This window comes from Tetrahymena thermophila, assembly GCF_000189635.1.
Source record: "Tetrahymena thermophila SB210 genomic scaffold scf_8253887, whole genome shotgun sequence".
Lineage (NCBI taxonomy): Eukaryota > Ciliophora > Oligohymenophorea > Hymenostomatida > Tetrahymenidae > Tetrahymena > Tetrahymena thermophila.
Window position 1 is genome coordinate 98503 of NW_002475959.1, and position 14916 is coordinate 113418.

The 14916-nt window shown below is 22.7% G+C and overlaps 5 protein-coding genes across 5 annotated transcripts; 2 read left to right on the forward strand and 3 right to left on the reverse strand. All coding sequences in view use genetic code 6, as the record gives it.

Annotated features, from left to right (window-relative positions):
- Positions 1-212: 212 nt before the first annotated feature.
- On the reverse strand, positions 213-1259 carry TTHERM_000647029 (hypothetical protein; the record flags this gene model as incomplete). Its single annotated transcript, XM_012800925.1, has 1 exon — positions 213-1259. The coding sequence occupies one exon, from the start codon at positions 1257-1259 to the stop codon at positions 213-215; it is 1047 nt and encodes a 348-aa protein (XP_012656379.1).
- Positions 1260-2202: 943 nt separating this feature from the next.
- Positions 2203-4608, forward strand: TTHERM_00647030 (hypothetical protein; the record flags this gene model as incomplete). The annotated part of the gene is made up of 1 exon (XM_001027412.2): positions 2203-4608. Exon 1 carries the CDS (start codon positions 2299-2301, stop codon positions 4606-4608), a length of 2310 nt encoding a protein of 769 aa, XP_001027412.1. The 5' UTR covers positions 2203-2298.
- Positions 4609-7003: 2395 nt separating this feature from the next.
- On the reverse strand, positions 7004-10938 carry TTHERM_00647040 (hypothetical protein; the record flags this gene model as incomplete). The annotated part of the gene is made up of 6 exons (XM_001027413.3): positions 7004-8962; positions 9599-9703; positions 9811-9951; positions 10106-10192; positions 10440-10580; positions 10666-10938. 6 exons carry the CDS (start codon positions 10936-10938, stop codon positions 7004-7006), a joined length of 2706 nt encoding a protein of 901 aa, XP_001027413.1.
- Positions 10939-13095: 2157 nt separating this feature from the next.
- On the reverse strand, positions 13096-13584 carry TTHERM_00647060 (hypothetical protein; the record flags this gene model as incomplete). The annotated part of the gene is made up of 1 exon (XM_001027415.1): positions 13096-13584. The coding sequence occupies one exon, from the start codon at positions 13582-13584 to the stop codon at positions 13096-13098; it is 489 nt and encodes a 162-aa protein (XP_001027415.1).
- A 358-nt stretch (positions 13585-13942) lies between these two features.
- Positions 13943-14916, forward strand: TTHERM_000647069 (transmembrane protein, putative; the record flags this gene model as incomplete). The annotated part of the gene is made up of 3 exons (XM_012800926.1): positions 13943-14020; positions 14090-14138; positions 14654-14916. 3 exons carry the CDS (start codon positions 13943-13945, stop codon positions 14914-14916), a joined length of 390 nt encoding a protein of 129 aa, XP_012656380.1.

The window sequence follows — 14916 nt, forward strand, 5'->3', positions numbered from 1 at the left end:
AATATTTTCTTTGATTTTATAAATTTGATAAATTAAAATATTGAAATTTTGTCAATTAATTTAGTTTGCATATTTATGTAATATCTATTTTACGAATTTATAAAAAAGGAATTGAATTTGAAAAATAAAACACTTAAAGAGATACATAAAATCCATAAAAAGCTACAAATTATATATAATATGTCCTAAAAAAAAAATGTAGAGTTAATACTTCAATCTAATTAAATAGGATTACTTTCGATTAAGCCTTGTGGTTTAAAATTTGGGTTTAATTAGAAGAGCTTCTCTTCCTATATTTTCAACATTTGTTTTTTTTATTGAATTAGCTTATATTAGTAGATTGATTCTTTTTATTATTGCAGTAAAATTTATTATTACAGTTATTGCTCTAGTAGCTCAACTTTTTCTTTATCAGAAAGCTGTACATATTCTTCCTTAACAAAATTCACTTTTTAGAGTTAAGGCTTTATTATATTGTTATTATTCTTTATGGCTCCTTCTTTATAAAGAAGATTCTGTAATGGACTATTTTCAACCTTAGTTTGGCTTTCGTTTATATTATTATTAGATTATAATTTTTAAGGCATATCATTAGAGATTTAAGTGCTGGTATTTCCTTTATTAACACTTTACTGCTAGTTTGTAGCTAAAATTTAATTCATTTGTTATTAATTTTTCTGATTAATTTTTTAATCATATTTATCTAAATTTGTTTACCTTTTATCATGCTTTTTTTAATAAGCATATTCCTAAGTAAAATCCTACTAATGGATTGTTATTTATTTTTCTATGTTTTATTCGCTATTCTGATTAATGCTGCCAGATTAAAGTTGTTTTTCATCAAAAAAATGTAGAATTATATACTCTCCAATTTTACTAGATGCAGATTTTACAGTTTTATCATGAAGCTTTACTATTCTTAATGTTAAATTAACTTATTTTGAAAAACTTTAATTCCATTTTATTTAGTCTTATACAAAAAAATTATAACTTGAACTACTGCATTTTAGCTTTTAGAAAAGAATTTTAAAATTCCATGTAACATTTTTATCAGCAATAAAGAATGAGTTATGAACAATTTTGTATTCCTCATATAGTTTATCTATTTAATGACTTATGTTTTAGTATTATTTAGTATCATTAAATATTGAGATGTAAAAATTGTTGAGCTTTTTTCTGTATTATAACAATTTCAACTATTTATTTTCTGCTAGATCTTTTTCACTTGGTTCTTTAATGTCAAATTCTTTTGAAACCATTATTAATCTACTTAAAATTATATTACCTCTTCTTAGAATTGATTTTTAGTTAGTCTAATTTTTTTGCTCTTATATTTTGTTTACTTAAAAATTTTTAATTTCTTTTATCAAAAAAAAAAAACTTTGAAAATCTAATAATAGATTAAGCAAATCAATAAAAAGAAATTACTAAATGATTAATATAAATAATAAAAATATTTTACTAATTAATAATTAAATTTTTTATATTTGACTCATATAATCTTTATACTTAAGAATCATATATAAATTAATTATTTTTAATTAAATTCTATTCAAACTTTTCTCTTTATACTAAAAATATGTTCACCAAAACATATTTTTAAGATATTTTATAGTTGAAATTTATTTTATTTTGTAAATATTTAGAAAAAATTGCAATAAAACATGTAAAATTTGGTAAAAAAGCAAAATTTTGAAAAAAGCATTAACTAAAATATTAAAAGAGCAGAAGTAAGTACCTTTTTATTTTATTCACAATATTTAAATAAAATTAAAATTTTTGGATTAAATAATTTTTTTAAATTTCGTTTTATTCAAGTAAGATATAGGATTAAAAAAAATTATTTAGAAGTTAGTTTATTCATTAAATTAGAATTTATTACTAAAATTAAAATCGAAATATAAAAATATTGTTTATTAATTCAGTTAATTATAGAAATAATAAAATACATATTTATTTATGATATTAATAAATTCATTTAAGTAAAAATTTTAATTACGTTTATTTATAAAATGCAAAAAATGACTCTTACCAATGTGGTTGATTAAAAAGAATTGAGTATTAGGAAATGTGTTAAAAACAAATAATGCACAAGAGATCATCAGTTATCAAAAAATATTTAGCATTTACCATATGTCAAGTATTATTAAACTAATAAGTGATTACTTAATTAATTATTAGTCACTAAATTAGAGGAACCAACAAAAATTAAAAACTAACTAAATAAGTATTTGGAATTAATTAAATTCAAGATAATTTTAATCAAATTAAGATAGAACTTTGACTTTGAGATTGTATATGAACTCGCTTCTTAATAGACCATAGACCTAAAAAACATAAATAGAGCAGTTTAGCAATTTTTAAGAAGGAATAAATGCATTGTTTACTTCCACTTCCTCTTTGGATTCTAGCCGTATCTCAAATAACTTTGACAAGGACTATTGGATAAACTATTATACTCAATAAAAAATTAAAGTGAAAGAGGAAAAACAAAAAATACAATTCTTATCAGATAAAAAATAGCCTACTAACATCTTAAATGGCAAGCGATAGTTAATATTTTCTAGACCATACAAATCCAAAGTTATAAATAAGAAGTAGGTTAACATGAAATTAGATTCTTCTTAATTAGATTTAGGCGAGAGAGTATTAGATTGCTTAAAATAGCAAGAAAATAGCTAAGTAGTACAATAAGAAGCAGAATAACTTGAAAATATCTAGGCTAATGAAAGCTAAAATAATTAGGTTGGTAAGGGAGAACAATTAATTAGTCCTTGCTTGTCTTAAAACAATTTACAAAGTATGATTTCTTAAAAAAATGATTAAGAGTTTTCAAAATAACAACAGCAACAACAATAATAATTAATTTAACTTTAATTATAGCAAATACAATAATATAACATGCTTTTGTAAAATTCAACACAATTTCAGACTCCTTAATCTTCAGGATAAACAAGTCCTATTTAGAGTGTTAGTACTTTAGCATACAAATAAAGTCAGAATAAGCTGTAATAAAAGTAATTAGAGTGCATTGGAATAAGTTCATAACGTTAGATATCGAGCAATACTAACAATAGTTTTCAATCAATGGTATAAATAAATAATGTGCAACCTTTTTAATCTGTAAATGATATTAATTAGAGAAAGAGCTCTATTTTTAGAGACGATTCTAATCAAAATTCTAATTAGCCTTCCAAAAACTAACTAGAATTGCAATGTATTCATGTTAAAAAGTTAAAAGGAATAGGTGAAAAAATAGAAAAAGAAATAGCAAAGAACTTGTTTTCAAATAATCATCTAATTTTAGCTACCTCTCCAACTAATCAGCAGCATATGTCACAGACGCAGAATTAGTTTACTAAAACTGCAACACAAAAAGTTTATCAGTCATAAAATTCTTAAGCTTTAATAAATAATTTTAGTATTATGTAGAATAATAAAGTTCTTGAAAAATCAATAATTAATTTTTAGAAACAAAAAGCACTAAGCACTATTAAATACAATTCTTTTTTGTAGGACTTAAACTCTGGAAGCCTCAAATCAAGTATTCATCAATCAGGAGAATAGAATAAACAATTACTAGGAGTATAATCCCAATAAGAACTTTAGTATTGCAAATTAAAGACAGAATCTGCTTTATTTAATGGAAGAGGGAGTATGACTCCTACTACTATGAAGCAAGATCCTAATGAAATTATATTTACAAGTTAAAATAACTATCAAGATTCTTTTTTGGAGAACAAAGATTAGTCTCAAAAATTGTTTTTGCTTGAAGGTTATAGCTAAACAACTAACTAAGCATAAAAAATATAATAATTTCCTTAAAATAATTCAGAAGATATTCAAGTTTAACTATAGCAATCCTCTTTGTAATATCAATAAGCTATGTAGCCTTTATAGTAGTTTTAATAACTACAATAATAGTACTTGTTTCCTAAAAGTTAAGCAGGAAATTAAGCATAATTTTTTCAAGAACTCAATAAATAAAGAATTCTTAGTAGCAATAATAATAACGTAGTATAAAATTTATCTAATATAAGCTCAGTACTTATAAATAATTAACAATAACAAAATGCAACATCCAAAAAGCGATTAGCTTCTGCTAATTAATATAATAGAAAATTGATGTCTAATTATAAAAAACAAGAGCTTTTAGTAACAACAATAAAACCAGAATTTATAAATTCATAACTAGAAGAATAGAGTAATATTAAAAATAGTATCCATATCAAAACTCAAATTTCAAATAACAGCATGATTAATTCTAAAAACAATAAAAACAAAAATATAACAATAAATAACACTAATAATGAAATTAACCAAAATCAATAACTAAACTAATCAAAAAAAATACCAGGATTTAACGTCCTCGAGGGCATTCAATAGTTAAGCATAAAATAATAGCTCCAAGGCTCTTAATCAACTACAAATGCAACTTCTACTTCTTCTTAAATAAATAACAATATTACTAACAAGCAATTCAAACTAACAAATTTTACTAGCCCTAAAACTCAAAAAAGCTTTTAGGTTTTATATAAAATATGTAATAAAAATATACTAAATACTGGTCTAAAAGAACAGAAATCAACATTTATTAAACTAATATGAAATATTTTAAATATATTAATACTAATTCTGAAACATTTAAGAATAACTCTCCTTCTTTACATATAAAAATTTATTTAAACTATTATCATTTATGTTTATTTATTTTAAAATTTATAAAAAAATAAATATTTTAAAGATTTATCAAAAAATAATTTGTAAAAACAAAATTTACAATGAATTCATTATGTTTTTTTATCAATTTATTCAATTAGAATTTGCTAATATAACTAGCTTACTTTAATCAGTATCTCAATGAATTTTGTAAAATTATAATGATTTAAAACAATGAAAATGAGGTTATTCTTATAAATCAGTAGTAAGAATCAATTTAAATATATAATATAATTTATACCAGACAAGATTAATCTGTATTATAAACTAATAAATAGCAAATTTGCTAAATTCTAAAATAGTCTTATACAAATTTTTTTAAATTTAAATAATATTACAAAAATTAATTCATTATTAAATCTTTCTAAATTATTTTTAATAAAACGATAAAAAAATATAATTTTTCTTAACAAGATAATTTAAGGAAGTGAAAACTATTTACTAAAATCTGTAATAATAAAATATGAATGATGTTTAAATTAAAAACGAATAAGTTAAATGCCACATATTTTTTATTACTTCAATTTAAAAATATTAAAACTAAATTTCGAATTCTAAATTTAAAGATGATATTTGTTTAGATGGATTAATTTTTTTTTTTGAGTTAGAATTTTTGAGTGTAAGTAAATATATTGGATTATACATTAAATCTTATTTGAATTTGAGAAATAAATATGTTATTCACTTAAAATTAATAACAAAGTAATTATTAATTGTAAATCAATAACTAAGTATATTTTTTTAAGATTTCTAATCGTAATTTAACAATACACATTTATTGTTACAATGCATTACAGAAATTAAATTATTTCTCTGTATAATCTAAATAATTTATAATACAATACTCAGAAAATCATTATCTTTCAATTTTTGATTATTCTATTTAGTTAAAATCTAATGACATATTTAGCTATTTGCTAGTTTATGAAAATTAAAAATTTTAAATGATCTTATTTTCATATAATCTCTTTTAACAGAGTAAAAAATTGAGTTTGGTTATGTTTTTTTAGGTCAATTTTTAACTGAATAAATCAAGATAATTAATTTAACAATGTAAACACCTCTGATTTGTAATTAATAAAAGAAAGAAAGAAAAAAAGTAAATTATAAATTTGTATTATAATTTGATTTGCTTAGAGCTTTAATAACAATCATTCAAAACATAATTTCTAAATATAATATAACATATAACCCTATTTACATTATAACTTTTTAATCAGATTTTTACTGTGTAATTTCTGATAAAAAGATATACCAATCAATCAATCAGACAAACAAATACTACATATTACATCATCATAACAATAATTACCTAATAATAACAATATTATTTACTAAACAATAAAGTTCAGAAACAGGTTAAAATTTTAATAGTACAATAAAGTTTACACATAACCAAAGGTTTTCTATTATCAAATAAAATATTAATTTAAATATTTTTATAATTAAATGTTTCAAACAAACATTTCCATAAAAAATAAAATTGAAAATTTTTATGAGGCACTTACTTAAATTTTAAATACTCATAAAAAAAATTACTTTTATGTCAAATGTGTATTGGTGCTATTCTCTATTAAACAAAAACAGAAAGAACAAAAAAATAACTTTGTCAATTTCATTTATATATAATAAGTAATATTTTAAAAGTGAATTAACTAACATAAATTAATTAACTATTTATTTATTTATTTATTTATTTATTTATTAGAAATAGCTAGCTTGATTTATGAAAAAAGATATTTATTTGCTTTAAAAATTAAAATATTTGCTTGGTAGGTTTTGGATGTAAAATATAAAATAAATACTTATAAATAGAAATTATATGATGAATATAATACATGAATTAGTTTTAGTATTTTTTTGCTTTTTGAACAGAGATTTTTAAATAATAATAATTAAGTATTAAAGAAGTAGAAGTAAATTATTTTTTATTAATAAGTAAAAGACTTTTTTAGCGATTTAGTTTAATAAGTCATATTTTAAGAAGAGGCTTATATTAGTTGATTTTTTTAAATGGCTTTTATTTTTGATAAAACATTTAATTTGTATTTCTTATGTTTACATGATTATTTTTCTATTGATTTGCTTGTAATTTAGTTTTAAATTTTTAAAAAAATAAGCAGATGAACCTTTCTTATCTTCATTCTTTATTAAAAGGATATTTACAGCTATAATAAATCAATTAAATCTTTTTTTGGTTGAAAATGTAAATTTATGAGTGTATATTTATTTTCTTTTCTTTTTGTATCACATTAATTTATGTTATTGACTATGTTATTTGCTCTCATGCTTCTTCTTTCTTAGAGAAATTTTAAATTAACTATTAATTTATTTATTGAGGTTTTATCATAGAGTAAGATGAGCTCATTTTTTATGAATAAACATTGCTATTTTGGTTGTAATCGTATTCTTCAATTTTGCTTTAGAAGAAATTTTATTCTGGATTCTATTTTATCACTTGTGCAGCTTCTTATTTTTATGTGAAAAGTGCTGCTATACTAGGATCAGTATATGAATGATTTGATATATCTGTTAGATTTTCCTACTTAAGGGAATTTATTAGAGAGTTTTACTGTTAGAATTAGTTCAAGGTCATTTAGCCAAGCTAATTTTACTGATAGTTGCTTCCAATATTTTTAGATGTTTAGGAAGAGGCATTTTAAATCTGGTCATGATGTGCAAGAGAGAAGGATTGATTTAATTATTTATTATTTAATGGTAAATATTAATTAGATGTAATATCGAAATTGAATAGATTTTAATTATTAATCTTCTAATTTAAATCCTTATATTTATCCATGTTCATTATCTATACATTCACATCAGGGAGAGACATATTTTAGTTTATGTTGAGAAGAAAGTTTTGCATGTTAACATTTTACTGTAGCTAGAAGGGAATCTATGCAGAATTATTTCTCTACATGAGCTTTTATTATTCTAGCTGGTTTTATTAGACTAACATTTTTTAATTTTAAAGTTATTGTAGGACTGAATCTTAGGAGAATGTGGGATTTTGGTATATTTATGCTTTATTCTTCTATAAAATTTAATCGAGATTATGCATACCCAAATTTATCTAAGTTTATTGAGGGAAATTTTTGAAGTAATCATGATTATTATAATTATTTTAAATGTTAACTTGTTATTATTAGGTATTATGTTGAAACTGTTAGTGTAAGTTCATTTATTGATTTTAAGGAACTGTTATTTGTGTATTCTAAATAAGATTTGGGAAATTTTACTGTTAAATTTATTGTCCTAAAAGCTGATTATATAAGCACTATTGGTTTTGTTGTAGATCGTTAATATTTTACAAAGATATAGAAGAACCTATATGATTGAAAGAGGGTAGAGATGGGAAAGAAGGCTATTTCTATGAATTAAGTTAAGCATTCTACTGAATTTATGGAGTAAATTAGATATTTGCTTAATTCGATATCTATTATTGCAAGGCTGTCTGAGGTGAAAGAGAATTTTCTTGAATTAAACTGTAACTTGGGATTGTCAATTAAGAGAACTAATTAGGAGAGTGTAAAGTCTTGGTTGTTTGATTATCTTAGCAAGAATATTAATTTTGCGATAATGCATCACTTTAAGTGATGGAGTTTTCTCTGTTCTTTTGGATGTTTGATTCAGCTTACATCTACTATTTACTAATCTAAGCTATCATTTCATCATGAGACTTTAAAGGGTTCATTTCATTTATGCTATTAAATGCAATTTAAGCTGTTTGATTACCTTAATTATTTAAAAATTTAGTCACCCATTCCTCGCTTTTGATTTAATCTTATTGCTATAAATTATTAGGATAGCAAGTCTAATTATTTGTTATTGAAGTAATTTTCTTAATATTGTCTAGACTTTATTAATTGCTATCGCTGCCAAAAGCTTCATATAAAGTGCGCTTGTGATGTAACGTTGATTAGAAATGAGTACCTTCTATTTTTTCATCTGCATGTCCATTCAAAGAGTGGTGGGTGGGGTTTATTTAATATAATTAGTGATTGATATTTTATGTAAGCTCAAATTATTTGCTCGGTTAAGGACTTTATTGGTTTCCGCTCAAATTGCTTACTAAATTCAAATTGCTCTAGTTTTCGCTAGAAGGATTGTAAAGCAGCTCCTGGAATTATTACTGGTAGAGGAAATTGGCGTGATGACTGTTAGCTCTCTAGGACTGCATCTAAAATTAAAGACTGCTGATTTGATTGTAACTCTTAGTGTAGATATTTTTAAGCTAATCCTATTTATTCCAAAAGAAGAAAATTAAATTCAAAAAGCATGTAAATAGAAAAATAAACAATGAATATTTGATTTATCTATTCCGTGTTTTGTATTTTCCTAATTACTTGTAAATAGTAAAAAATAAAGCCAAATCACTAAATAAATAAATTAGATTCTTTTTTAATCAAACACTCATACGAGACCTAGAACATTTATTTTAGAGTTAATAGAATTCCACTAAACTAAATGGGAAAGTTACTCATAAATTTAATCAGTAAAAATACAAAAATTAATTTTTAGGTATGCCATAAATATGAAGTTGCTACATATTTATTATTCGATTAAGTATTTAAAATACCTTTCAAAATAAATATTTGGGTTCTATGATTTTTAATTAATAAATGACAATACTTTCATATTATTTTCTTAAATTTCAAAATAAATGTTTTTGATTGAATTTCGCTTGACTAATAAGCAAATGAATTAAGTAAGAATACATTTTTTTAAAAGCTTGAATGTTTATTGATATTAAAGTAAGAAATATAAGTTAGCTTTAATATTATTATTATTGTTTTTATAATTTTTATTTTTTTGTCATGTAATTTGAATCTTTTAAAATCTATTTATTTTAATAATAATTATAACAATAACTTACGCTGTATACAATTTCAGTGTATTCTTCAGGAATCTAAAAAGGGTAATCAGATGATTCCAAGTAGCTTAAAGCAGTACTTTCTATGTTAGAGAGAAATTTATCAATCTATTTATTTTTTATAATAATATTTATTAATATGGATTTCATTTTATTTGCATATTTCATAAAAATTCATTCAAATAAAAATAATTTTTATGATAATATAGCATTACCTTTTAGATGTCCTTAGGCCAGTCCTATTTTTTTGGTTTCCTCAAGCACATAAAAAGGAGAGGATCATCAGAAGAATCACAAGAAGTACTAAAGAGGTTGTTAAATATTTCTTTCTAGGTATCATAAAAGAATTTTTCATCCTATTAAATTAGAAAAAAACTCATTTATTGTTTGTTTTAAAAAAAACCATAATAAATTAAGGTTGCTTGCTGCTATTCTTTTTTTTAGTAAGCAATTCTTTAAAAAAAATTAGCAAAAATTTTTAAAATTAATATTTGAAGAGTAAACAAGTACCTGCTGATTTGTTTTGATCATGCGAGTATTATAGTAAAGCCTTATGGCTTTGTTGAACTTGAGAAGCATAAAAAAAGGATGGTAAATCTATTATAATTATATAAGATTTAGCTTTGAGAAAAGAGAATATTTTATTAAATAATTTAGCGAAATGTAAGAAATTAGAGTGATGATAATTATGAATATTTTTAAAATAAACTCAAAGATAATAAGCTAATTATTTGTTTTTTATTCTTAGTATTAGAATAGCTATATATTTTGATAATAAGTAATCTTACACTTTTTTCTTTTCACTCCTAAAGTATTCATAAAATCAAATAATATTATTTGCTACCTTATGGCGAATTGTGGCTGTCGTAAAATATGTGTAAAGGTCATCTATTGTATTTTGAATGATAGATTACCCCTTACCCTTTGAGTAGTGCTTAGTTATCATCTCAGGTTAAAATGGTTCGTAAAATTTTATTTTGTTTTGCTAAGAATTAAAAAGATGTAAGAAATAAAAATATAAATTAAATTTGAATGTGAAGTTCATAATTGAAAGGGAATTGTTATTTTACTCTTTCTTGGTAAGACTTCTTGCGGGATTCCACATATATTGGAGGGCTTATTTTAATGCTAAGTAGTTTCTGGTTGTGAAGCTTCATTATTCTTTTAATATTTTCATTTTCCATTTGTTCTTGTACTTCGTCACTATGATTAGACTCATTAACAGTTTCAAAGAATGCAATTACAAGTATAAATTTCTATCCCTAATTTTTTATTTAAACAAGAATAAATTTTTAAAGCTCGTAAAGCTCAGTAATTTAAATGTAACATGGTTTTCGCTTCATTTATTCATTTAAGCGAAAATAACAAATAGGTTTGAATATTTTTAAAAGCAATTAAAAAAATAAGAAGAAGAGGAAGTATTTAGGTGTATTTTTTAATAAACCACCAAGCAGTGGCATAAAAAAAGGGATTTTCTATTTTAATATTATTGGAAGAAAGTAGTAATAATAAGAAAATTAGGTTTTTATAAGGCCTGCTGATAAAGATTAGTGTTAAATTTTTTTAAAAATAGTTAAGGTGTAAGGCGGGGGAAGAAATTTTGAAAGTGTGGAGAGAAAAAGAAAATTGAAGAATAATATTGGAAATCAATATTTTTAAATCTGAAAGTAGAAAAGGTTAATTTTAAATTATAGATCAAGCTACTTATTTATTTATCACACACAAACAATCAGCAAAAGAAACTTAGTTAGTTAGTTAGTTAGATAGATAGAGGATCCAAATTAATAAAAAAATCTAATCAAAAAAATAGGAAATGAAGTTTTGGAGAGGGAAATTATTTATTTATTTATAAAAGCAATTTTGGAACAAAATTAAATATAATTTCTTATTAATTCTATTAAGAGAAAGATTAAAATATTGAATTACAAATTTTTGTGTGAGCAGTTCAGCTATTTTGAAAAATTTTACTTAAAAATATTGTTTCAGGCTAGAGTTGAAATTAAATTTTGTATGAAAAATTGTATTTTTAAAAGACGAATACCAGCCAGCCAGTTTTTAATCAACTATATGTTAAATGTTAAAAGTAAGCTGAAAAAAACTATACTCATTCATTTTTATTATAAAACAAATGTAATTCGCTACTCTTAATTAAAAATTGAAATTTAATACTTTTCTCTTTCTCTATCTCTATCTATCTATCCTTTATAATGTAATTAATTATCTAAGGCTAGAACGAATTAAATTCATTCTTTTTTTTTCTCTATCAACTTTATCAAGAATCTCTCTCATTAAATTTAATCTGATATAATTCTTATCAAAAATTTTCTTAAGCCGATAAAAAAGTTTTTATTTTTGGGCTATGCAGTGTAAATGATTTAAGATGCTATTAAAAGTAAGGCTAAAAATGGATAGCAATTTTATTTATTTTTGCTGGCATCTTTCAAATAAATCATATAAAGAAGAAAAAATGAAAATTATTAGAGCAAATTTCAGATTTGATTTTGTTTGTGAAACTTAAAAATGAAAGTTAACTATTTATTCTTCAAATAAATCTTTTGGAATTTTAAAATCTGTTCAGATTTCTTAAAGCGTATTTGGATTTTGAAAATAAATTACTCAAGATTCAATCAAATTTTAACCAATTTGTTTTTCTTTTTCTTTTCAATAAAAAAATTACTGTAATCTTATCGTTTTAACCTTATGGCAATTTATCTTCTTAATCAGAAAAAGATATGATTTTTAAATTTATTTCTATACAATTTCTTTTATATGGCAAAAGTTTTGTTACTTATATTGATTAAATTTTTATGAGTCTTTTTACAGTCAAGTTTTAGCTTCTTTTGCTTCTTTGTTTGTTTATTGTTTGTAAAAATAGAAGAAAAATGTAATTAATAAAGTAAAAGGGAAGTATAATGTCACTATTTCTAGTTAAAATGTGTATTACACTATCTCCAAATTAATAAATATTCAAAAAATTTGACTTTCATTTAAAAAAAGCAGATCTCTCTTTTGTTTTTTTTTTTGGTGCTATAAAATAAACACTATCATCCTTTTATTAATTAATAATCTCAGAAATAGTCTAATTAAGCATGTAACAACTATCTTAAACTTACATTTTAATATGTGGTATTTTTTTTGCTAAATTTGCGCATTGAAACTATGAAAAATTAGCAATTTTTGAGAAAACCTACATAAAGGTGAATTGCTAAATATAAAATTCAATTAAAAAATCAAATCTCTCTATTCAATAAAAATCTAATTTTTTTTTTTTGATAGAATCATTCATTCATTAGTTATAATTTATATCATTCAGATGATTACATTTCTTTATTTTTTATTAAATCAGATATTTTTTTTCTGAAAAGTATCTTATTTATTTTTCTAAAAACTCAAAAATTGATTGATTGTGAGTGACCTTTAGTAAAATTAGGTACAATTATTCTTTAATTAATAAATAAATTATTTTTAGATTCCAGACTTCTCTTACTGAGTAATATATATCAACCTGCCTGCCTGTCTGCATGCAAAATAAAAATTTTTTGATTTTAATAAAAGATAACCTTGTAATTGTAACTGGTGTCGCTAAACCTTAGTGAGTTTAGCTATGTGACTGATGAAGCAGAACTGAACTGAGAACTCATAGCTCCTTTCAAAATTACTTCTGACCACTGCTTTTCACTTTTGCGGATAGCAAAAATCTACACATTCAAATCTCGGGAAGAACGGAGAAATGAAGAATGCTTAAATTTTAATGTCGGAATATTTAAGTTTTTGTACCAAAGCCAGCCGTGCTGTCTATCGTCAAAGAAAGACTTTTTATCTATCATTTCAATATCGAAAGTATCCTTGGAAGTATAGGTTATCGTTTACCACTCGAAGCATTTAGTTTTGCCTCCTTCTGGCGCTTCTTCTGGCTGCACTTAATTACCATTTTAAATCTTGTTTTCTAATTCAGCCGAAAAGAGTGGAATCAAATCTTAGACGTTCATGATTTCTTACTGTGAAAATTGATGTCTAACTTTTATAAAGAGTTTTAGTTGTGTTTGTCTGTTTAATTTATTGATGGTAGACTTATTTATTTTTTTAAGGTGAAAAAAGGGGGAAAAAAGTATATTTGTTGTATGGAATTAGGATTTTATATCTGATAATTAATCTTTTATTTTTTTGTATTGTTTGTTGAAATTAAATGTTTATCTCTATTTTAAGAATGCCTCGCTCGACATTGTAAAAAGGGAAGAGAGTGACAAATTAAATAAAGATAAAGAAAATAAGGGATTTTGTAATTTAAAAAAAAAAGTTAATTTAATAGAAAATTAAAAGGGGATTTTACTTAATTTGCTATTAAAAATGAGTACAATTAGAAAATATTTCGATGATGTCTCAAAGTGGGAAAGATAATAAATATTTTTTGCTATTCGTTCTTCTGTAATTAATTGGTGATAATATTTTTGTAGAAATTTTATTAATTATCTTTTGATTATTATCCAAATTTAGATTCCTATTCTTTCTAAATCTCTCTCTGAGCTGCTAAAATATCTTTTAGGTGAATTTCAATTTTTCTTTGTATATAAATTATTATTAATGTTTCAATTTAGAAAAATGTGTAATTTATTAACTTCAAAAAAATTTTGATGAGCCTGATCAACTCTTATTTCTTTTATAGCCTTAATTTAAAAATCAATATTAGACTTTATTATTATCCTCACCCTTTCAAGTTGATTCGAAATAATCAAAAATGCTTTTGATTTCTTTATTATTTAATTAATCATGCTGCTTACAGATCTCGTTTTAAAATTTATTAATTATGTTTGGCTATCTCTTCATTGTAAAAATTTAATTACCTCTTAACAGAAAACATCGAAACAAAAATTGTTTTCGATTCTCACTACATACATTTACCATTCCGATTTAAAAATAAAGTCATTAAAGCCAATACTGACTGAACAGTCTCCAAACCATTTTTAGGTAAGTAAAAGTAGATATTCATAAATTGCACATGAAAATTAAGTTCAAATATTTATTTCAATTTGTTTATTAAACATTTCTCGAATTTAATAGAAACTTAGGTAATCTGTAAGCCACTAGCAAGCTTCCTCTATTTAGGTCTTTTAGATTATTACAAAATGTTTAAAATGCAATAAATAAACAAATCAAACTATTTCTATGTATGTATGTTCGTTTTTTTTCAGTGCTTATTCTTTATGATAAACTAAATTAAATTACTTAAGTAAGCAAAACCTTTCTCAAATAAATAAAGTAAAATACATTTTAATAGGAAAAAAAAGACTATTATTAATAAGGCTTAGTAATTTTTTTCTTGA